Below are 23,169 nucleotides of genomic sequence, written 5' to 3'. Positions count from 1 at the left end.
GTACTCAAAGGACTTTCACAGAGGCGTCCCCTGATTATAAGGGCTCTTAAAAAGATAACCAAAGGTATTAACGATGGTAATCTTCTGACTGAAATCTAGTTAATACAGTTAGTGGAGTCTAGAACACAACTCATGCTACAATAAAAGTCTAAAATGGGTCAGTTGAGTCATTCTAACATGACTATCTCTCTCCACCGACAACAGAAAAACAGAGAAACTTGCTCAGCGTTCTATCGGTTTAGACAAGGTACAGATAAATCAAGTTGGGTAGAATCAATCTGAGCTAAACATGGTAGAGAATTAACAAGCTAATGATGAAAAGGGATACAGTGGAGTGAAATACACTGGAAGGGGCGGCAAGATGGTCCCAAGGAAAAATGACAGAAGATATTGTTACGAAAATAAACAAACGCGAAAAGAAAAGGAGCAAAAGAAAGGCAAAGCACGTGTTCAGGAAACAAGAAAAGTTGAAGCGATCAGAAAGACTTGTGTAAATGGTTGGAGTCAAAAGAACTAATACATACAGACCTCAGGCTTCCTCTCTAAGACGGAGCCAGAACTAATTCCTGGAGAAAGAGCTTTTTTCCCCCCACTTAGAAAGTTCCTCAAGGCCTAGGTACAAAGGAACTAAAGAGTGATGACCACCAAGGGGATGCTCCAACTGATTTTACCATGGAGCGCACACGATTTCTAAATTTAATCTATGAACAGACCTGAAGATTGCTGAGCTTATTTCATGATTCACAAAAGATCACTGTGCTAGAAAACTATGCTTGCTAAGCATTTTAACCTATGCTAAAAACAGACTTTTTACTGTTCTCCACGCAGTCACTACAGACTGCTTCTTTAACAATTACCTACGAAGATATTCCAAGAATACCTGAGGCCAACAGCTGGTTAAAATGATCGTTGTCAAAAAAAAATTCAAACTAGTCTTAAGTTTAACCCAGTTTTAACTAATGATTTGCCAAAATATATATTCTATCCCATTTTTGCTTTATGCAATGTCTTGTAATTCTTTTTGCTAAAAAACGTCTCATTATCTACAGACAAAAAGAAGTTTAGTAAATGTTTTAAAAAACTCCTCACCGTTAAGATTCATCCCTCCTTGATAAAGTATTAAGCCTGAAATTACAATTATACGGCAAAAATCAAGGCAGCAGCCAATTATATGGCTCAGTGACCACAGCATTAGTAAAGACCGGACCCGTTTCTTTTATTGTGCCCTATCCAAACATCTCAGTTGTTGCTTCTTCTCTTCCTCCCACCATATTTCTCATGCTTATCCAAATAGAATGAAGTTATTAAGCAGAAAAACTAAAAACAACAAAAACTTTCTTGAAACAGTCCCATCCATGTCTACACTACAATGAAATAAAATAAAGTGCGCTAGAGACAATGCTTCCTGAAATAGTGGAATTCTAAGCATATTTGTAGATGTAGGATGTTGTATTGCAGAACCAGCACTCCCTGCAGACAATACATCCTGAGAGACAACAAAAATTCAGAGAGAGGGGGAAAAAAAGCCAACCAAACAAAAACCAAACGCAAGGCTCAAAGAGCAGTAACATAGTGGTGTTACTACCGTTTTAGGCTTCCTATAAGCATCTGAGAATTGTCTAGTCCTTACAAGTTGGATCAGTAGAAAATACTTGTAAACTGGAAATTTTATCAGTAACCATCCACCTTTCGATAACCTAAAACTGGTAGCAACCACATATAGACTTATTTTCATGGGATACTTGCATTTAGAGCAGCTTCTCCACATTTCTCTATTGCAGCTAGACCCTGATTATGAATGTGGGTTTCCAAGAGTTTTTTCAGTTCTCCAAGGCCATCCTGGATTCGAGACACAAGGTTATACATGCGTCCCAAGTCTGGAAAAAAAAAAGAAAGCCAACATTTCCCATTTGTATTAGCTATGACTCCAACTCCTCACTTAACGAAGTCGACAATAGAAGTTAAACATTCAACATCACCATCAACAAAAACATACATGCAATTGCCGCTGTAAAAAGTCACACAAGCTACAGTAAAAAATTAAGTGCTACAGTAAATCTTTGCACTAACCTGGAAAGTTAAGATTAGTAAAAAAGGGAAAATAATCTGTTTAAGTAGTGTGTTTTACCCTCACAACACTACAGAAATTTCAAGCACAAAACCCAAGATTTAAATTACAGAGATATATTTACCTCTGATTTCTAGTTTTTATGAACAATTTAAAGAGGTGCAAAAACTTAAAAATAGAACTAAACCCCCCTTATTTAAAGTTTCTACCTTTAATCAGGACTGTCATTAGTGTTACTACTGGTTAAGAGCACAATGTTCTCCCACTGACCACCAGTCTTTCTGAGCCTCCTGCTCAGAACAAAACCGTTTCCACAGATATAACACCTGCAGCCTTTTGTATATTCTACTGGTGGCAACAACAGTTAGCAATTGTGGGAAACTTGAGGTAAAGTGTCATGTGTTGATATGACGTTTAAGACAAAAAACGGAAAAATTATAAACCAACTTCCCGGCAATAAATCTACCTCTTTTTAAAAGAAGGTTTAGGTACCTGATTAGTAATAGAAATAACTATATCTGGAAGAAGAAAAGAAGATTGAGAAAAGCTTTGCCACAAAACTCAAGACTAATAAAGGTGAAAAGAAACTGGACATAACTTCATGCATGTTAAAACCTCATACTAAAATCTCATCAGTTTTCAGCTAAGACTTTCCAAAAAACCAATTAGTAATTTTGGAAGGTGTAGTACTGAAGAAGGCTTTGCATTTATTATTCCTTTAAAACAGGGCAGAGTCTTAGTACTTTCTGAATGCAGTACTCTTAACTACTTTAATATAGATATAAACCAGATGCATAAAACCACTAGTAACTTCTAGCAATCTTGGTCTTACTTAATAGACACTTGAGTAAAATGCTAAACCACCAAATTAGCTATTGTAGACTAATGAGGGTATTTCAACTTGTTGGATCTATCTTAAGGTCTTCAACTATATGTAGCTCTTCCACAGTGTAAAGTCTTCTCTGAAGGGCTTATATATAATCTATTACCACCTGAGGATAATTACATATTAAATAAAATGGAGCAGTGAAGTAGTTTTACTGCTAGCTAACTCTGAAACACAACACTCAAAACCTGATGCCTTTACCAGTGAGGCTATGCCATTTATGTTCGAGCCACTTGCCCCTTCCAGCTAATGCCTTCAGTTAGAACTTTAGCAAATTTTAATCTTTCGGATTGAAAAATTGTTTGTTTCTCAAAAATGATCTTTCTGAAAAAAAAAAAATCACATTCTTGGCCTGATGTTATACTTTTAGAACAACATAAGGAAAGAATGCTCTTCTTTTACCTACAGGATTTTAGCAAAACAATAGGACAATAATGACAAGCCTGGGTGGGATGTTTTGCTACTAGATCTACCCACAAACGAGAGATCATCGGTTGTTCTATCAGGATGCTTGTAGTTGGTGAATTATGAAAGAGATGCTACAAAAACTCAGGAAAGATTTACAGGATAAAACATCTCGTTCCCAATCAAGATAATTATTTCCCGTAGTTATCATATTGATGTGAACAAGTAACAAATGACTAACGTGCCCCACAACCTTGGTAACCGGTTAACCTTGGCAACCGCACAATGTATTTAAGAAGCTACAGAATAGCGAGGCCCTTGACATGCGAGGACCTCAAAAGCAACTTACTTTCAAGAACAAGGCAATAAAGACGATCAATTTGTAGTATACTTAAATAACCTATTTTAGATTATCCTAAACTCATAAGTCCATGGCTTTGAGAGGGAACTATCATGGATTCTTTGGTAATTCATTCTTTATTCATTATCAAAATGAATGTTTCTAATCATGGTAATTCATGAACATCAGAAATAGTCAAAGAACAACTGATGTAATTTGTGCAAGTGAAATACAGCAGAGGAAAAGAAATATTAAAAAAAAATGGCTCTTTAAAATAGCTTCAGTAAAAGTAAAAACTAAAACCTATAATAAGACAGTGCCAAAGCCAAAGGGTGTTTTTTGTTTGTTTTTTAAGCTCCTACACACATATGAAGCTGTATCACTATGGTAAACGACTGTTATTAAAGGCTCACATAGCCCACAGACTTGGTAATATTGATAATAAAATAACCTGGAAAGGCCTCCTGAGTCCAGAAGATTTTTCAGGATTGTGCTATTGCTATCTCTATTATCAAAAGATATTAATAAACCCATTTTACTATTCAAGATCCATCTACACTAAAACCTGTTCCAATTACGGAGGAAATATATTTGTTATTTAGAAATGTAAACAAGAGCTGACCCTTAAGAGCTAGTAGAGGACAACAATCTTCAATTTACATTTGAAACGGGTAAATTCTGACCTACCAATCACACTTAAATGTCCTTTTTTTTATTTTGAAGTGTCTCTTGATTATCAATAACATGATTACGGTAATCATTCATAGCTGCTCTTTAAGGTTGATATATGTAGAGCTCACCAGTCATAGAACACAAACACAACTCTTAACACCTTTGGAAAAAAAGGCAAATGTAATGTTGGCTACTAATCCTCCATCCTGAGCCACTCAGAGGCTTCAGCTCCTAAGAAGCTTAGGACTCTCAAGCCAATATCATCAGCAATAGTAACTTAATCATAATATCTCTTCAATTCTATCACTTCCTTAAAAGAAATATTTCACATATAGAGCCTTACTCTGATTTCCTATATAGATTTAATCCCCAAGGATAAAATCAGAAACACCATTCACCCTCCTCACCTGCATGATATACAAGAATTACGTAGCCTTAGTTTTGACTGCTTTGTTTTTTCTAGGCATTAACTCCTGAACACCTACAAACCAATAGAGTTCCTAACTTCTTAGGGATACCTCAACTTTTGATAATCTTGTCTTCAATAGTTCTTCCAAAATAATTAAGCCTCTGTTCTGTGTGCTATCCATGGAGATAGCAACTTATTACATTAGGGGCATTTCAGACTAACTTTCACGCTAAAATTATATCATTAATTACTAATTTGGACCCCTTTTTTGTGTTATCTGTCCCACCTACAATACCCATCAATAATTTAGAAGCTCCCTGTTTGTTTCTATTCTACTTTTAAAATCTCCTAATTATGCTTCTACACAAACTAGATCGTAAAATTCTCATTGCCGACTCCTAAGGAGCCTTGGATTAAACTGAAACAGCTGGTGAGACCTGTGATCTCTTTTCTGCCTCATGCCTCTCTCATGCAAGCTTCAGTTCCTGCTGAAAGAACAGTAAAAACAGCTCTTCCAGACATGTTAAGAGAAATCAAAGTTAGTACTGTTTCGCCTTAAAATTTGAGATTGGAACGGGCAGCTCGAGGCCATCCCCATTTAATCAACAGCTGCTTGTTGACTGGTTCAGCATTCATCTATTCCCTCAATGTAATTACTAAAGAAATCACATTTAGCCATTATCAGAATTTACATTACTCACAAATCAGAGAGGAATTGCAGGAAAACCTAAAACCACTGTTTCAATCAACTTACCTTCATTTTTGTCAGCATCCAATAAATTCTGAAACTCTGTATGAAATATCTCCAAGTGTTTCTCAATAAGAACTTGCTCACATTTTCGTGCCAATTCATCTTGTGTGCTCTCATGGAGATAGACCTGAACTCTACGCTGCTCCTCAAGAAGGCGAGCTTCAGCCTACAGAACAAACAGGTAAACATGAAACCTGTATAAAAGATAGAGTCAAGTTCTAACAGCAGAAAACAGATGACTATGTAGTAAATTCATCCAGAAGACAAAAATAAACAAACAAACCTCTCCCTAATGTGGCATTACAGGCCACTTGAATAAATAGTTGTTATTTTTCTGGGAATCATAATGCGACTCCTCCCCCACTGTATACATTTGGGTTCAATGTCTATATTGATGATAATTTTATTTTCCCTTATGCTTCTGAATAAGACGTTTTCAGACGAAAAATCTGCTGTCAGAAAAAAAGAAAGTGGCCAACATGAGATGCTTGCCCTTTTAGGATCAGCAAGCTCTCCAGCCACGGAGGTAGCTAGCTTCATTTAAAACGAACGTTTCATGCCTTCACAAAAACTAAAAGGCATAAGTTTATGATGGGCATACTGTTAAATGGTAATTTTATGTTAATGTTCTCACGTACGTTCCCACACAGAAAAGTCTCCCAATAATCTACAATCTTTTAAATTGTACTAGCATTTAATTTGGCACATGAAATGCTACATATGAAAATGTTCCTGCCAAACCAAAATTCTAAATGTCACTTGAGGTATAGTGCTCAACTCCAAAATGTAAACCTGAAGTTGTTTATATAACCATTACCTCTATTTTGTTTGTGAAAAATGTTAAAGACTCACTTTACAAGCCATCTGTAAGAGTGACACGTTATTAGGGATAAGGCTCATATGGCTTCTTATCAGTCCAGATTATTTGAATTAATAAATGTCATCCAGAGAAGGAAATGAGATTAATGCATTTTCCTAACACTTCAGGATACAGAGTAAATATGATCTTTTATATTATGGGCAACAAAATAACAACTTAACTGCAGGAACATTGCATCATACACAGACAACTTTAATTAATCTTCTATGCTATTGCTAACTTCACTCATTTTTGTAATAATTTTGCACTTAGCTTTGGTGACATGTCTTTCCGAGCTAAACCAGTACAGCTCAAAACATAAGAAACAAAAGAGTTTGGGAAGGGATAAACTCATACTTTAGAGTACATACCAGTTTCTCAGCACTAAGGACTAAGAATCAACTTCCTCAGCGATAGCAAATAGCAGCAAATCATCAAATATTTTTGACGACCACTGGAAGCTGAAACCAGACTAGTAGGACTACTTATGTTTGACTAACTCTGTACTTCTGTAGTTTAACTAGTTAATACTTCTAATGCTTCTTCTTAAAATAACAATAAAGTGAAGGTTTATGGATAACTTTAAACTCCTTTATTTTCATAAAGTCTCACCTCTGACTCCAAATTTGCTTAAGCTCTCTCACTTTACGTGTTCTTCTAATTCCATTTTCCTTTTTAAGTCATATTTCATAACCAAGGGAAAGATAATTACTTCCCACAACAGTACCTCCAGTTATTTCAACTATAAAAACCACAAATTCAGTTTGAGGCTTTATTTCAAGGGATATTCTTCACAACTCTTTAGGACAAACCTTTTCCTACAGCATACCAGGCCATGCCAGCTTTCCTTCTCAGGCCGGCCCTCACATGAAAAATTCACAGTGCTTTTAAACTCAGTAAGTCTACCTATATAACTACATATACGCATCTCAATTCTAATTAAGTTTTCTCTGAATTTTCTACAGCAAACAACCAGAATCCTCTTCTATTAAGGAAATGCTCTGCTGTGATGCTAAAAAGTTGGTAGGCACTAAGTTACTCCAATGTGTTTCTTTTTAGAATTACTTTGCAAAGCCATTTAAACCCAATCAGAACTCAATGTACAGGGCTCCTGTAAGAAAGCCAAGTAAGAGTACTAATAGTACACTACTTTTCTTATGTCATACTTCTAACAGATGACTTTCAAGACCATCTTAGTGACGGTATGTCATGTGACCACTGGACTACTTACAGCTTTTCACATCAGTCTCATTTAAGGCTTTTCATAACAGGGAAAAAAGGAACACCTCAATTCTATCAATATGCTACAAAATAATTATATAGGCAGTATTACTCTGTTCCAGGCATTTAGGTTGCACACGATACAATACCCACATGGAGAAAATAACTAAGAAATTGACAAAATTCCCTTGTGATGTTTAAGTCTAAAATATGTTGAGAATTCCCTATGCATACCGAAGAAAGATAAAACTGAAGGAAATCATATCTGAAGTGCAAATGAACCGTTCTGATAACTTGCACGATCTCTCCGGCAGAGCACGTAGACCAGAGAAATCGATGAGACTTCCCCCCTCCCCCCAATTGGACCACCTTCTAGCTTCAATTCATACACTTCTCCCTTTCTCTGAGGTCACAGCTCCAGCTTAGACCATTTTGCATGCTCCTACTACATTCACTTTGAAGTCCAATATGGAGCTTTTTCAGTTTCATCAGTCAAATCCCAGCAAATGAGTAATGAATATGGAGTTTCTTGTTTGGTTCAATTCTTAGGTAGACACATTCTCTGTAAGGAGATGCCAAGCTAGCCAAAATGGCTTACGTATCTCCAGTATCTGAATTTGATCAAACGCTACAATAAGGCTACTACTTCTTGCCGAAGATTTCCTCTAAATTTGGATAGTTTTCTATAGGTGTTTAGCTTCAACATCATCAGCTGCAACCCATTTGTAGATTTCTGAAGTCTTGAAGATTGTCTGGGATACTATTAAGTTCTTTCTATTTGTCACTAATCCCTAGCTCTTGAAATAGCTCCAATGACCTCCAGACAGCTTTTTAGTGTCCTGCACCAAGGAAGCCGGGACAAGACAGTCATTTGGGTTATGAAGGACTGAAAGGCCTTTTTTCTACCTATATATAAATTTCAGAGGATGAAAGAAAAGACAAGAAATTGAAAGGGAAGTAACAAAACAAAAAATCATTAATTCAACAGCAGCAGAAAAGGAAACATAGATATGTCTGAGACAACCGACTCTGGGCAACTATCCCAATGCACTGACGTCCAGATTAATTTTAGTGTGTTTTTTCCTGGGCCTATTTTTTTTATTATTTCTATTTTCAATTGTCCACTTCAAAGTCAAGAATCAGACAATATTCTTTCTGTAGCAAAAGGAGTTACAAAAAAGCAGCACAGAGATATTAGTGCAAGGTGTGTGAGCAGATTTTCTTTGCATACTCACAAAGCTTTAACTTTTAATTAAACTGAAAGGGAAAAAGGGAGCAATTTAGAGAGCAAGTAAGCGTACTAGAAAAATATATTTTATATATATACATACATATATATACACACACACACACATATACATATAGCAGCACTTGTACAAGATGAACATGACCAATTTATTTTAAATTCAGTAAGACTGACCCAATAACCAGGCTAGGAATAGTAAGTGCTTATCCAGCTTGTTCTTAATTGCCCTGTCTGGGACCCCAGAGGCCAAAGAAACTATCAAAGAATTCAAATCTGGTCCCTGTTGATCAAAATTATTGAGCAGTGTTCACTAGACCAAAATATTCTGAAAGAACTAACGCTTATTAGTGATCTACTTTATGAAAGCCAGTTTGCTCAGGGAGAGATTTCAATAACACGCTACCAGAAGAGTAAGCTTGCAGTTCCAAAGTAAAATGGCTATTTTGGTGGCAAACCTTGAAGTCTACAAAATCTATATTTATTTTACCATCCTCTTCTGGTTTGCTCATTACAGTTTCAAATTTTCATTGTACTTATTGAAATGCACTAAGGAGATAAACACAGGGACAAATCACCTTAGGAAAAAAAAACTAATTGGTTTTCCTTCTATAAAATATTCAGCATTTTAAGAAACTGATCATAAGAGTCAAGAACTTACATTACTTCTACCTCAAACAAATATCTGGACTCAGACAATAATCACAAAGTTATTTAATAACTTACCTTCTTCATGTACTCTGTGACTGGGTTCTGCTGCAAGAATTCAGTACTTTCTCGGGTATAAAACCTCTCCGTGTCAGCAAGAAACTGAGATTCGAAGGATTCTTTATAGACAGTTAGTGTAGGCCCCTTTGCAAACGCATCATCTTCATTCAGCCCCAGCTCCACTACAAGAAAGTAAATTATGATAAAACTGTCTTTTATTAAATGGTCTCTTGCACACAGACAGACATCCTCATTCTAACTTTAGAGAAGTGATTGTGATCAATTGGAATAGTGTTAGCACCACCTTCTAGTACTTTTTAAAGTATACATTTATTCTGCATTTAGAAATAAGTAGCAGAAATCATATTATTCATGTCAATTGCACTTTTTGACAAGTTAGGAAGCAAACTGTAGGATTCAGGAAACTTCACTATCTCAAATACTAGTTCAAATTCCATTTCCATTTTATCTCTTAGATTTCCAGCTTATATCCGTATATATCTATTTTTATTAATGATTGATCATTAACCAGTATGACAAAACACTCAATTTCATATAAATAGAAAAAAAAAAAAAAAAAAAAGAAAATCCCCACTCTGCTTTGTAACATACTATGCTACTTTTTTACCCCTTCCAGTTTTAGCTCATAAATAATTGATTCATAAACAATGAACAGACTCTTGTCTACCAGTGCTGCTTTCACAAGCATTGCGTTATTAACTGGAAGTATGTGTCAAGTATCTCTGCATACACAAAGTTAATTTTTTACATAACCAGGTTTATCTTACTGCAAAAATCTTTACTGGACATCCAAAGGGGTAGGGGGCTATTTCTAGACTCTGATAGGGCATGTTCCCCCCCCCCCGGAAAGTAATTAAGCCTTAAAGAAATCTCATTTACCGTAAGATTGTACAACTCCACTGATCAGCCTTGTATTGATAGTTTCACCATTTCTTTCCTTTTCAATCAATTTCAACACAGCATTTGTTACCTTAGAAAACAGGGATTAAAAGTGAGTCAAGCATCATAGTTAGAAAACAGCTGGTAGGTCAAGCTCAGTACTTAATCAGGAGCATGCTCCTATATTCAAGACAAGTCAAGCCCCTTGAGAACAAAATAGGAAACCTGAATGCAAGAATTCCCCCCTACACAGAGCACGCTACCTCTGTAAGTTCTACAACATAACCACAGTCTATTACTAGTGAGCTGCAGAAGAGTATGACAGTGCTTGGGTTCCTCCCCCCGACTCCCAGCTTTTAAAAAGGCACCTTCTATACCAAAGTACTGTGTTTTATACTTTAAATACAGGGGAATCTTGCAATCGCTGCTGAACTAACCACCTGCAATTTGCACAAAGAAAGCTATAGCTCATGCTCATTACTGAAGTGTTGCATATACTGTTCCTTACAACCAAAATGCAACCATTACTTTCATAATGCAATATAAATGCAATATAATAGAGTCTTTTCATCATGAAGTACTGGTAAATGAGACTGAAATATAACGTATGTTGTGATGGAATGTCTTGTTTTATATTGTGCCGATTCACTAATTAAAAACATTTAGTTAACTTGACATGAATATCCCAGGCATCAGTGCGAGTTTCAAAAGATTCACAGTAACGTTAGAACAGACTGAAGTCCTAGCCCTGTCACTGTCCTCACAGAGGCTCAAACCTTAAGGCATCAAGGTCAGTAAGTACTCCTGTCTGGCTTGAAATAGCAACCTCAGCTGGGTCTTCTCAGCAAAGAGACCACATAACGCTCCCCTAATATTTACCTTTTCAACACCACAAAGGAGAAGTGGAAGGCTCTACTGTAAGTTCTGATTTTTCTGAAGTTCTCATCGGAACAATTACTAATGACATTTAACATCAACCCTGTAATATAGCACCACAGTCGTGAAATATATACATACCTGCTTATTTAATGGCCTGAATAAGCAATCCCTCCAGGTCACCAAGGCAAGCTAGAACAGAAGGAAAGGAGATGGAAGATGGAAGAAGAAGAAAAATATATTTACACACACACACACACAATAATTCTTTAAGAAAAGTTGACATATTATGCTAAATAATCAGAACTTATTTTTTAGATGATGTTTTGAGACACAAACCTCTCATTTAACGAAAATTTTTCACAGTTAAATTTTATTTTTTGCTAACCCCATCTGAGGTGTACCATTTGCTGGCAGAGAATGATCCACCACCAACTCTGAAAAACAGCAAGCCTTTCTAGTTATTTTCACCAAATACAGTTTTTCCTGCTGGCAATTTTCAAGTTGATATAGTTCCTTAGCATTAGACTGGTGAAAGGTAGAACAGCGGAGAGGGAGATAAGTAAGAATATCCTCACCAACTGCTTGTTCTACCCTATGCACAGTTATTTTAGTAAAGCAGTAAACTAAAACATCAGTTTTCTAATGCGTTACCAGCAAAGACAACACTCAGCCTTTATTAAAAAATATATATTTTTAGCTATTGGAGACAGAGAACTTCAGTCAGGTTCTTCCCTTGTTAATACTACTTTACATTACAAAAAAAATTCCATCAAGATCACATATCAGTCTTCCAAAACGGTACGAAAGTAACTTGTATTACAAACCAAATGTTGACTGAATCGTAGCAGGTTGGATGCCAAAAAATCTGCAGAGATGTAGTGAAGTTAAGAGAAAGAAATGCAATTTACTTTGCTTTATGTTTGGAACAGTTGACTCAGTTTGAAGTGGGAATGACAAGGCTACACTGATGCAGACAAGAGAACTGCATAAGCAGAAAATATTCATAAATAGACAGCCCATGACATACTGGCAGTGTGTCAACACATACAACGCAGACTGAACATCTCACATGTTAGACCCGTGGAGCTTTTAGAAATACGTGTGCAGGGGAAGCTGCTGTGGGAGTTTAAAAAGGGAAAATAGTTATTTTAACTAATTATGTGATGAAGCACACTTCAAAACTTCTGTGAACTTCATACAAATACAGCAAGTTTCAAGGAGTGATCTGTAGGATGAGAATGCAAAGGACAGATGAAATGGGCAATTCGTTCACAACAAAAAATACCTTACCGAGTAAATTTCGTATATTCCTTTACGACCTTCATCACACTCACGACGAACCCAATGTCGATTGAGGTAGGCACATATTCCATTCAATACTTTGCTTGAAAACCTATAATCTTCCCACTGTTGAGTGTAGAATTTCAGCACACTCTCGTCCATCAAATCTTCACCATCCTGGAAAAGATGAAAGGTTGTCAGTAGCATAGGACAATTTCTGAAGTACACAAAGATATACAGAGGCGCACAAACTCACGCTGTAAGAAGTCTTCAATGTACAATGTCTTTCTGCATCCTGTAATATCTCAGTATGGCAGCTTTATATGAAACAGTGCTAATATATTAACTTTTATATTCATAAGTACAAAGCCACTATCAGACTTATAAATTAGAAAATGAATGGAAAAAATAAATAGCGTACACGGCTCCAGAAGACACTCCCTTTTCTCTTTTGGAAGGGAACAACAAGGTACCACATTAGAAGCAGAGAGTGACACTGATGAGCATGCTATGTAAAACATGCCAGTGCAATGCCAAACCATTCAACCCTGCAACCTTCATAAAAATCTGTCTGCCATTCCCATTGCTGCTGCTAGCTGGGGAGCAGAAACAAGTGAACAAAGACATGCCCTTCTTTAGGGGTAAAGAGTCGGAGTAAATGGAATCCTATATCCTTGGATCTGCGTATGGCATCATGTTTGCTCATGCTACCAGGAGGGTGGGGGGAACAGCACACACGTAAATAAGTATCTTTCCAAACTAGACCAGTAGAGCTCAAACGGACAGGGAAGTAGTAACAAGAGCCTATTCTGGATAAACATCAGATACTTCGATGCAGCTGTGTCATCACCACCACATTACAAGGTAAATTCACAAGGACTCCAGAAATTCTTATATTACTGCTTAAATCTAAAATCCCCCAAATTAAAAGCAAGTGTGGTTCCTTCATACTGAATACATTTCCAAAGTATCTAGGAATCATTCTCTCAAAAAGTAGCCCAACATAACTGTTACATTAGTTGTTTACTTATTAAATTAGTGACTGCCATCTGGCATTTTCAACCTTATAAGTAACCCTCCCATTTTCTCCATACTATTAATATGCTGGCTAATTGGTTATAAAGTCTAGCTGTACTTTTACAAGCTATAGGGTGGCTTAATATGGCATATAATGTTAGCTTTGATAAAACATATGTGCAAACACTCCTTTGACAGTAAGAGGGAAAGCAACTCAAAGGTACACTCAATGACTGCTCTATGCGCACGGCAAAGCATGTGATACTTTCTAATGGCTAAAGGAATATTTAAGAAAAAAAATACATTTCAGGCTCATTTAATTTACTTCCAATGGCTGCATACAGTTCTAATTTTGGTGATAAAAGCTGTCCTCTACCCAGCTTGTATTGCTGTAATTACCAATTGATCTACAGCCTTATCTTACCTTAAGGAGATTTGTCAAGTAGTTCTTCAGAAATTCTTTTAGTCGTTTGTACAATTCCAAGCCAACAAACTGAGCACCTCCGGGGGTCTGGCCTTTTTTCGACTTTGAAGGAGGCACTCCAGCTCCCCGTGCTTGATTAGACTGGTGTACGCTAGTACAGTAGTTATAAACATGACTGGCAGGAAAGTTAAGGAACATATATAATGCGGGCATGATACATTTAAAAATTCAATGAAAACCAGTATGTTAATTTTAATAAGCTATCTTAGAATGACCATAAACAATGACCTAACCTTAATACATTACAAGATGCAGTAGCCCTCAAAAAACTAAGAAAACAATAATTCTTTAAGCAGAATTATCAGTAGCAGAAGTGTTTTACACTGCGCAGACCATACTGCAAGTTAAACTCACCTAACACTGTAAGTAACAAGATGACCAAGAAAAAGCAGTGGAATTTGCAGATAAGCTTACCTTCAAGGTGTAAATGGAATTTATTTGATGTATTTTATTGGCCATCTACAAATACTTAAGTTTTCATTTGAGCAAGAAGATATTTCAATGCTAGTCTCAACAGTCAAGCAACAGTCAGCAGCTGAAAACACCGAGGAAAATTTAATTAAAAAATAGAGTTTGCAAAATTAAGTTTAGCAAGTAACACAAGCAGACAGGGGCACAAACCTAGAAAGTAGCAATGGTGAAAGATGCTCTCTCTAAAGGACAAGGTAACAGAACTTCATCAGCAACACGATGAGATTCACTGAAACTGCATTTTGGGCTGCAAGTGTAATCCCTACATTGAAGTATGTGGTGGCAATAATTTTTCTCTCATGTGAACACAGCCTGGAAGACTTAATGTAGATGTTTGTTAACATGACATTTCAAGACAGCATTCTGTTTCCTGAGCTAACATATATTCAAATATTCAGCATTCCTCCAAAGTCATCAGTGGAAGCCACATTGCTTGAAACACTTCAAATAAGAAAGTATCCTCAAAGAAACTGCACTCCACAAACATGAAACTCAGCAGTCCTCAAATTAGACTGGATCAGGACTCAGACCTTATAGGGAAAGTTACCAAAATGACTCGCTCAGCAAATGAGTATTCAACAGGAGCAGAGCTACTGAGCACTCCTGCCTCCACTTACGGTCTGAGGTCCGCCCTTGTCAAGAGTAACACCGGGTTAAATAACTCAGAAAGTCTAATTCCGTTTCAACTTGCAGTTTAATCAATAGGCTAGGCTCTAACAGCTAGATAGGCTTCCACCATAATATACTATTTATTAGGAAATGAATGTTTTGCAAATATTTGTCTTCTACCTTTCCCTTCAGAGAGGTCAGTGCACTAAAACTGACAACAGCAGCAAAATTAAATACCAAGGGAATTAGGTAAACCAAAATACATGATGTACTAGAGTTTTTATAAACAGACTTGTAGTATTGGAACAGCGACACTCAAGAAGAAAAGTCTCTTTAAAATATCCAGTTAACTCCCTTCCAATTTTTTTTTTTTTTAAAGTTACACTGATGGCTTCACCTACAAGTCAGATCCTTAAACCGGATTTTCAGTTAAGAGCGTACTACACGTTACACAGCAAGAGGCTCATGGTATTTGACATAAATAGAAAGGAAAGACTACTTTCCTCTTTTCCTTCCCATCCAATTTACACACTTGTTTTAGAAACTCGTTACATTCTGCCCAACAGAATAATGTTCTTTGCTTAAGATCCATGCTTTTTGGAAAGTACTCATTTATTCCTCACGTGTTATCTCTTCCAGGTGCCAAACAATTAGATTTCTCACAATATTAGCTAATAATGTAAAATCTAAATTTGGGCTTAGTAACTGAAACTTTATTCTCTACCAGCCACTTACATCCTAGATATTAATGACTTCTTTTAGAACAAACATCTATTCCTAGCTACTTGTTTCTCCACTTCGCTGGCACTGTCATTACTTTTACCATCTATGCTTCCATTTCTTAATTTCCCATTTAAGTGAGGAATGTTATACACTATAACAGTTTTCCTCTGGGTACAAAACTTTCCTTCTTCTCACAGACAAGAAGAGCAGAACTTACTTCACAGTTCAAGGCACTTAATTTAAGGTGCTGTTTATTGTGCGTGGAAAGTCTCTCCGTAATTCTGCAAGAAATTCAGGGCTCTAGTTCACAAGAACCTACTTGCCAGTCTTGTCGCCTTCTTCGCTCAACTCTCCTATCCTAAGTGGCTTTTAAACAAGCGTCAAAATATGACAATTCTCCAGATGGCGACTCTTGCAGGTTTTGTGCGATAGTGCCAGACAAAAATATTCTTCCTGTTCTTCTCAAAAGAACAATCCCAACAGCCTTCAGAATAATAAAATACTAAGGTGAGAAGACATGCACCTTCTTCCAATCCTATACATTTTACTAATTTACCAGGAGTCCTGGTTTTGATAAACACAGAGAGACTAAGATCTTTTCTCCATGCGTGACAGTAACCCCTTCAGAGCTGGAATAAAAAAACAAATCAGATACAGTAATGGCTTTCTCTGCTTGTTATCCCAGCTTGAGTCTTGCTAGCCAAATGCCCAACTACCCATCACAGCACTTTTGAAATGCTCAATTTTAGCTGTTTTATGCAAGTCAATTTGAAGTTACAACATTTTTGCTTTAGTGTACCTGGCAGTCTGTAAGCGCAAATAACTATCTTTAATATATTATACATACAAGAATGCTCCCTCACACTTCATTTACAATCTGTGTCCCCATCTGCTAAAGCCAACCACTGACACAAGGACTGACAGATACAAAACAAAACGAGAACTGCACCGCTTACAACAAAGTACATCACGCTCCAGCCAAGAACCGCAAGGAGAAGTCTAGGAAAAGTACTGAGCTGCAGAAAGCAAACTAATCCCCTCAACCTTCGCATACTTTGGGAGCCATATACATATCCAAGCAGCCATTAGGAAACACTTTCAACGGCATCTCCACAGTTCTGCCTAGTAATTCACATATTCCAACAAGTGGAAGATAACTTTTTGACGAACCGCTTGGTAGTGCGGGGAAGTTGCGCTGCTTCCCCAGCTTCTACCTAGTAACCTTGGGATGTGGTCCAGCAACCGGACAAAGCACCTTTTGGAAGAGCAAATCAAGATCAATTTCTTCTGAATTCTACACTCTTCCTATGGTAAGAGAGAAATTAATTTAGATGTGTAAACACAAGGTAGAAGATGAGGCAGTTTTTCCACTTCATTCAATGTTGTGCAATTTAAGAGGAAAAAAAAATCTCTTTCAGAACTTCAGTTGTCTTTGAAACTTTCTAACATGCGATACAAGAAGCATCCAAAGACTGCTCCAAAACTAATTTTACCACCGTGGCCTTCAGCACTCTAGTCCATTTACAATCTTTTTGACAACCTTTTTCTCAGTTTCTAAAGCGGGACAATCCAAAAGATAAAGAAATTCCCAAGCTACCTTTTCAGAACTAAATTATAGCCTTGCAAGATACCATTCCCACGGAAGGAAATGATCCTGACATTCACCCCACCTGGAGGGCTTCCCCCCCCCCACCCTGGCCACCTGCTTTTCAAACAGCCCAAGCATTTATGCAGACAAACAGTGATTTGGTTTGGGGAAGTGACTGAGGTTACAACTAATCATTCTCCCTTTTCCCAAATAGTTTGCTGAGTAGTTGTATACTGCTGTGTCAGCGCAGAGGAAGTGAAACACACTCCGCCAGTAGCGGCCCATAAACTTTTTGTGCCGATACACCATTAAAAAGGCAAGCTGGAAAGTACCAAGGTCCCCTCTAATCTACCCACTCCCCCAGAAAGATGCCGAAATACAGCTTTTTCTTCCTCAAGGAGCAAGTGCAGACAAAAAGTATGGGAGACAAATACCAGTTTCGTAATTCAATGCACAACAGGAAAACACTCAGATTTTAGACGTTTCACACGGTTCCTAATGTTAACCTTTAATAAAAGGACCTACTCTTCTGAGGTGATAATTGGTAGCCCTTTCAGAAGGGCATACGAGTCCTCCCAAGATTTTTTTTCCATTTTACTATGAAAAAACAACAGAACTGGAAGAAGTCAGTTTGAGGCGCAGATATGTAAAACTAAAAGGAACTGAAAGGGGAGCAGAAATAGCACGATGTAGCACAAAGCTATGGGAGAGTCACATTTCAACAACGCTTTCTGAAAGCAGGAAGCAGGGCACAAAAAAACATGCCAAACAGTCTTCTGACCAGAATTTTTCACTGATTACTTCTAGTCTTTTAAATCAGGCCAAATCTAGGCATTACTTTCCTATTTCACACAACTAATGAAGTAATTAACTCTATGTTGAGCGCTCTGTCATCTCAAGAACTGGCCTACAGGAACGAGTTCAGATTAGTCCCACTTGCATAAAATATATTTTCCTAGATTACACTAAGACATGCAAGAACAAGGGGTAGAAAGTCACTGAACATACTGAGTTAGAAGAATTACTAGGAAAAAATTGAGAATTGTATACTCTTGTAAAACACCTTCTAATATTAAGAATACAGCTCACTATATTTAATAAAAAACAGACTCACATGGTTTCTTCAAAAAGATTACAATTTCAATTCAGATTACGCTGTGTAAAACAAACAGAATCACCCTGTGCATAAATAAAGCGTTTAAGAGAAGTGGACACATGTATGTGATTTTCCTAAGGTCTCATAAGCCAAAAAGACAAAGGAATTTTGTACCAGTTTTTGAAATCAAGAGGTTGCCAAAATAATTTACTTTCTGAAAGAGCGCTTCAAAAGTGGACTTCAGCTTTGTGAGGAATAGCATTAACGCAAAAACAAAAAACCCAAACCTTCAGAATTTTTTTCCGAGGAGGCATCATCAGGAGCCTATATTAAGTGTGTTCAGTTCACTGTTTAGTAAGGTAGGGTACACATGCCCCACAAGACAGTTCAGAGAAACCAAACAAACAACAGTTAAGCCCCTCCCTCCAATTCTATACATTTTCCATTTTTGTTAGGATCCAGTTTATCCTAAGACTAATTACACTTAGCTTTTATACGACGTACTCTCACACGGTTGTTAAGCAAATCCCGTTTTAGGGGGAGAGCGAGAACGAGAGGAGATGGGGTTAGAATCCAAGCATAACCGAGCTTACGCTCACCTAGGCGACTTTCTGATCTCAGAAACTTAAAGTGTAGCAAAACCCATCTAAAGGCCACTAGATAATTTCTTTTTGCCATCTCCAGGGCATTAAACTCAAAGGAAAAAGCAGGAAAGCCCCGAGTTGGAGGAAAATACAAATTTTCAAGCACAGTATGTACAAAGTGTACAATCTTTACGCCAGAAAGCCTAAGAGCCACCATAATGTAAGTGGCTTTCAAGTTTAAAGTCATTTGCATTAACACAAAGTGTTTTTGCACAGAACATTCTTGATAACTATAAAAAGCAGGTAGAACAGCCAGTAATTAACACGGGGAAGAAAATCAAACAAGGAACTGATTGCACTAATACAAACCTATTTCGCAGTTCTTTCCAACCAAAGCAGCAAAGTTCATAAATATACACAGAACCATACCTATAGTTGCACCTACACAAAACGTTAAGATGTACATGTGTACATGTGTTTCACCGTCACCGAAACACCCTTTGGACATGTAAACCCATACATTTATTTCCACCTTCATGCTCCTTAAAAGTACTAACTGGTATAAAAGAGATGCTATGAAATATCACATTGAAAGTAAACAGGATTAATACTAGAAGACAGAGGAGGCTGCTTTGATGTATCCAAAGTGACCTCCAACAATTTGATGTTAAAGTGGAAGGATGGCTGAGATGAATTAATCTCCAAAGAAAGCAGAACAGTTTCCCAGGTTTAAAACCTCCAACGTTTAAATGTCCCAGTATCTTTCCTGTACAGAAAAAGCATAGTCTACTCAGGAAAAAAAAAAAAAAAAAACACAACAAAAAAAACCTCTGTATTGCCTAGTAACAACAGATTTATGTGATCAGGGAGCAAAAAAAAAAATTCTTGCAGTTTGAATATACACCCGCTTACTAAAAATCTTACTAGAATACAGGAATTCCAGTGAAAGCCATGGGGACAAGGATTCGAATAGAAGCAATCATGCAAAACCTTTGGCAAATACAGACAGACACAGGTTTGACAGCTCTGCTTGGGCAACTTTTGCTAGTGCTGCTGAATCTATCCACAAACAAAAAAAAAAAACTAAATCTGTTTATACATTGTAATTTATGAACAGGCAGACTATCCCGAGTCATCTAGCTCTAAATTGTAAACATACTACACTTAATTATTTACTGTTTAACTCAACCTTTCCAGCTCTGTTCCTTGCTAATATCCATCTCGGCAATACACCAGCTCCTAAGACACAGATTAAAATAACCTTCTGTGATTGTACGTTTATCCTTTTCATCAAATGTAAGTAATCAGTAACTACCACTTCACCACAGTAAGTTAACAAAACCTGAATGAAAACAAATTTAGAAACAAGTAAAAGAATACGCATAAAATAACGTGACAGAACAACCTCTGGTTTACCAAACCTTAAAATCCCTTACATAATACTTTTCAAAAGTAATTAATGTTTTCGTTATTGACAACTTTGTCAATAATGAAAGAATAATAAAAGAAACATATTTGGAGAATCCACCTTAGCGCTGTGAGAGTCAAGAAAACTAAGTCATAATAAGATTTGGCCATTTTCCTTCAGAGTTGTATATAAAAACTATACGACAATTAAGCCAAACACTACTACTCAAATGTGTTAAAGGAACCTCTGAAACCAACAATGACTTTTATGTGAACACCACTAAAAGATTTTGAAAGTCAATCTGAATGTTGCAGATGCATTTTTAGTAACAAAACCAACCTGCAGTACTGTATATTCTCATCTCTTCCTCTCACCAATTAAAACATTTAAAGATAGCTCCCTGTTTCATGCAAATAGAAATCTTATTCATTATAAATTAATAACATCCAAAATGTTTAAACAGTGTTATTTTTCCCAAGTAGATTTTCTTTAACAATTAAAGCTGGACAAAGACTGCTCTGTTCAGTATAAGAATTACATGATCTAAAAAATTTCTTTAAAAATTATGCTTCTCAGATTGTTTTGCAAGCCATAACAGTGAAATCTTGAACTTATGTCACAAAATTCATTGTGATATTTCAAATCAAAAGTACAGAGATATGAAAGAAAAACAACCACCGAGCTTTCCATTCATCAATCATAGTTCAAAATTAAGAAGTTCATGTGTGCTTAGAGGAAAAAAGTAAAAAATTTCAAGAAGCTATTCACTTTTTTGTGCAAGACACTATGAAAAATTGCATAGTTTCATATCATGCAGGAAAGCTTTGTGATTGTCTGAAACCTGGTCTGAGTATCAGCTTAAAATATATAAAAAAGATTTACCAAATCTTTTTCATCCTCTCCAGTGCAGAATTTAAATCCAAATGTATGTAAATCCCAATTCATCTTCTCAGGCTATGTGTGGCCTGAGGCAAAAAATTTGCAGACTTATTGTATAATTGGTGTGAAAAACTGGCATCACCTTCTGTTAAAAAAAAACAAAAAGCAAAACAAACAAACAAAAAAAACCACAAAACACCTTAGTGCAAGGTGCGCAAATATCTTATCATTGTCAAATGCAGTTTAAGAAGAGGTAGCCATAAAGGCATGTGACTTACTCAACGTGCCACTGTTATACCATTACAAGAATGGTTCTAGTAAAGGAAGTACTGCGTGTTCTGCCAATGGCTCAAAACAGAAGCTCACAACTTGCTACACACAAGCATGGCACTCTCTCCCACTGACTCGCGGGAAGGGATATATCAGCTCTACAAGCTCATTACTCCTTGACTAATTTCAACAAATGGAGTTCTTTTTTTTCCTCACTGTAGAACATCAACTCGACAGCGGCTTGAATGTCTTTTCCCTTTGCCTAAGGTAGAAAGAATTACTTAACAGTAAATGAGCTACTCTCAGCTGCAGTGTACCAAAACTTGCTGTTCTGCTTCTGAGAGCTCCAGAGCGCTTCACAACTCAGCCGTTTTGCTAACGGCCTCCAAACTAATTGCCACTGAAGGAAAATTAGGGTAAGAACACTGCCCCTCATACATTAATGAATTAGGTCTACCATATCCAGAAATCTAGTTCATCTCCTTGACTATTTCTCTTTTCTGCACGTCATTGCTTGGTGTGTAATTCTACACTAGCTAGCAATAAAGCCTGTCATAACATATTATTATTGCAGGAGCTACTGGACCCCTCAGTACCAGAAATAACTTAATTATTTGGGTAAGTGACAGAAAAACATCAAGATAAAGGCCTTCATGAATCTTTCACATGGGAAGAAAAAAAGCTCACTTCTTCCACAGCAAGCACTGCTCTAAAGGAATCCTGTTTCTATACAGGAGTCCTGAATTCTCAGTAGGAAACACATATGAAGCACATACCTCAGAAGATAATTTTAGTACACTGACCTTTATAATCATGTAAAGGGTGAGAAACAAAAACATGACAACTTCTATAAAGGTCTGCTCTTCTGGTAAGGCACTTTGGCATAGCTGGTAGCACAAAAGCAAAAAAGTAAATGGAGTACAAAGAAACATTCAGGGATGTTTTGATCTGACAGAAAATACACCCTGAAATCAAGAAGTGCAAACCTATCCAAAGTGCAAAGAGAATGGATGAGAATCCTTAAAACCACCGTTTAGAAACGAGATTTCTTGGGTCGTCCCTTCAGTTTTCTCAAATCTAGAAAACCCCCGGAACAGTCAGCCACTCTCTCCTGCTGGGATTTAAATAAATAAATGCTCTGGCTTGTACTTGAAAGTGACTGAATCCAGTGCCTCACAGAAGAGGGCCTCTGGGGAAAAGGAAAAAAAAAAAAAAAAAGTGAAGATAGGAAGGAGGTCTGAACTGTCTGAACTGTGTAACTTACCCTATTCTTCCTCAGATTCACTTGGGCAAAGTACAAACTTCCAGTTTTTTAAGCTATTTCAGAATGTAGGACGCCACTGCTTCATACAGAGAGGTGTGAAACTTCCATACTTCCATTCAATTCTGCCTGAAAATTCGATAGCAGGTATAGGAGT

At 36.9% G+C, this 23,169-nt stretch overlaps 1 protein-coding gene across 5 annotated transcripts in view; it reads right to left on the bottom strand.

The window, feature by feature from the left end:
• Positions 1 to 23,169, bottom strand: part of CUL1 (cullin 1) — a 54,097-nt gene that overhangs the window by 13,252 nt on the left and 17,676 nt on the right. For all 5 annotated transcript variants that reach the window (XM_068936038.1, XM_068936039.1, XM_068936040.1 and 2 more), the window contains 7 exons: positions 14,064 to 14,238; positions 12,632 to 12,799; positions 11,480 to 11,530; positions 10,463 to 10,553; positions 9,581 to 9,744; positions 5,535 to 5,697; positions 1,747 to 1,877 (listed from right to left, as the gene is read on the bottom strand). In XM_068936038.1, the coding sequence (XP_068792139.1) occupies positions 1,747 to 1,877; positions 5,535 to 5,697; positions 9,581 to 9,744; positions 10,463 to 10,553; positions 11,480 to 11,530; positions 12,632 to 12,799; positions 14,064 to 14,238 (943 nt within the window). The remainder of the gene's footprint in view (positions 1 to 1,746; positions 1,878 to 5,534; positions 5,698 to 9,580; positions 9,745 to 10,462; positions 10,554 to 11,479; positions 11,531 to 12,631; positions 12,800 to 14,063; positions 14,239 to 23,169) is intronic.

The sequence above is a fragment of the Struthio camelus genome, chromosome 2 (genome assembly GCF_040807025.1).
Source record: "Struthio camelus isolate bStrCam1 chromosome 2, bStrCam1.hap1, whole genome shotgun sequence".
Classification (NCBI taxonomy): Eukaryota; Metazoa; Chordata; class Aves; order Struthioniformes; family Struthionidae; genus Struthio; species Struthio camelus.
This window is presented reverse-complemented; position numbering and strand designations above follow the sequence as displayed.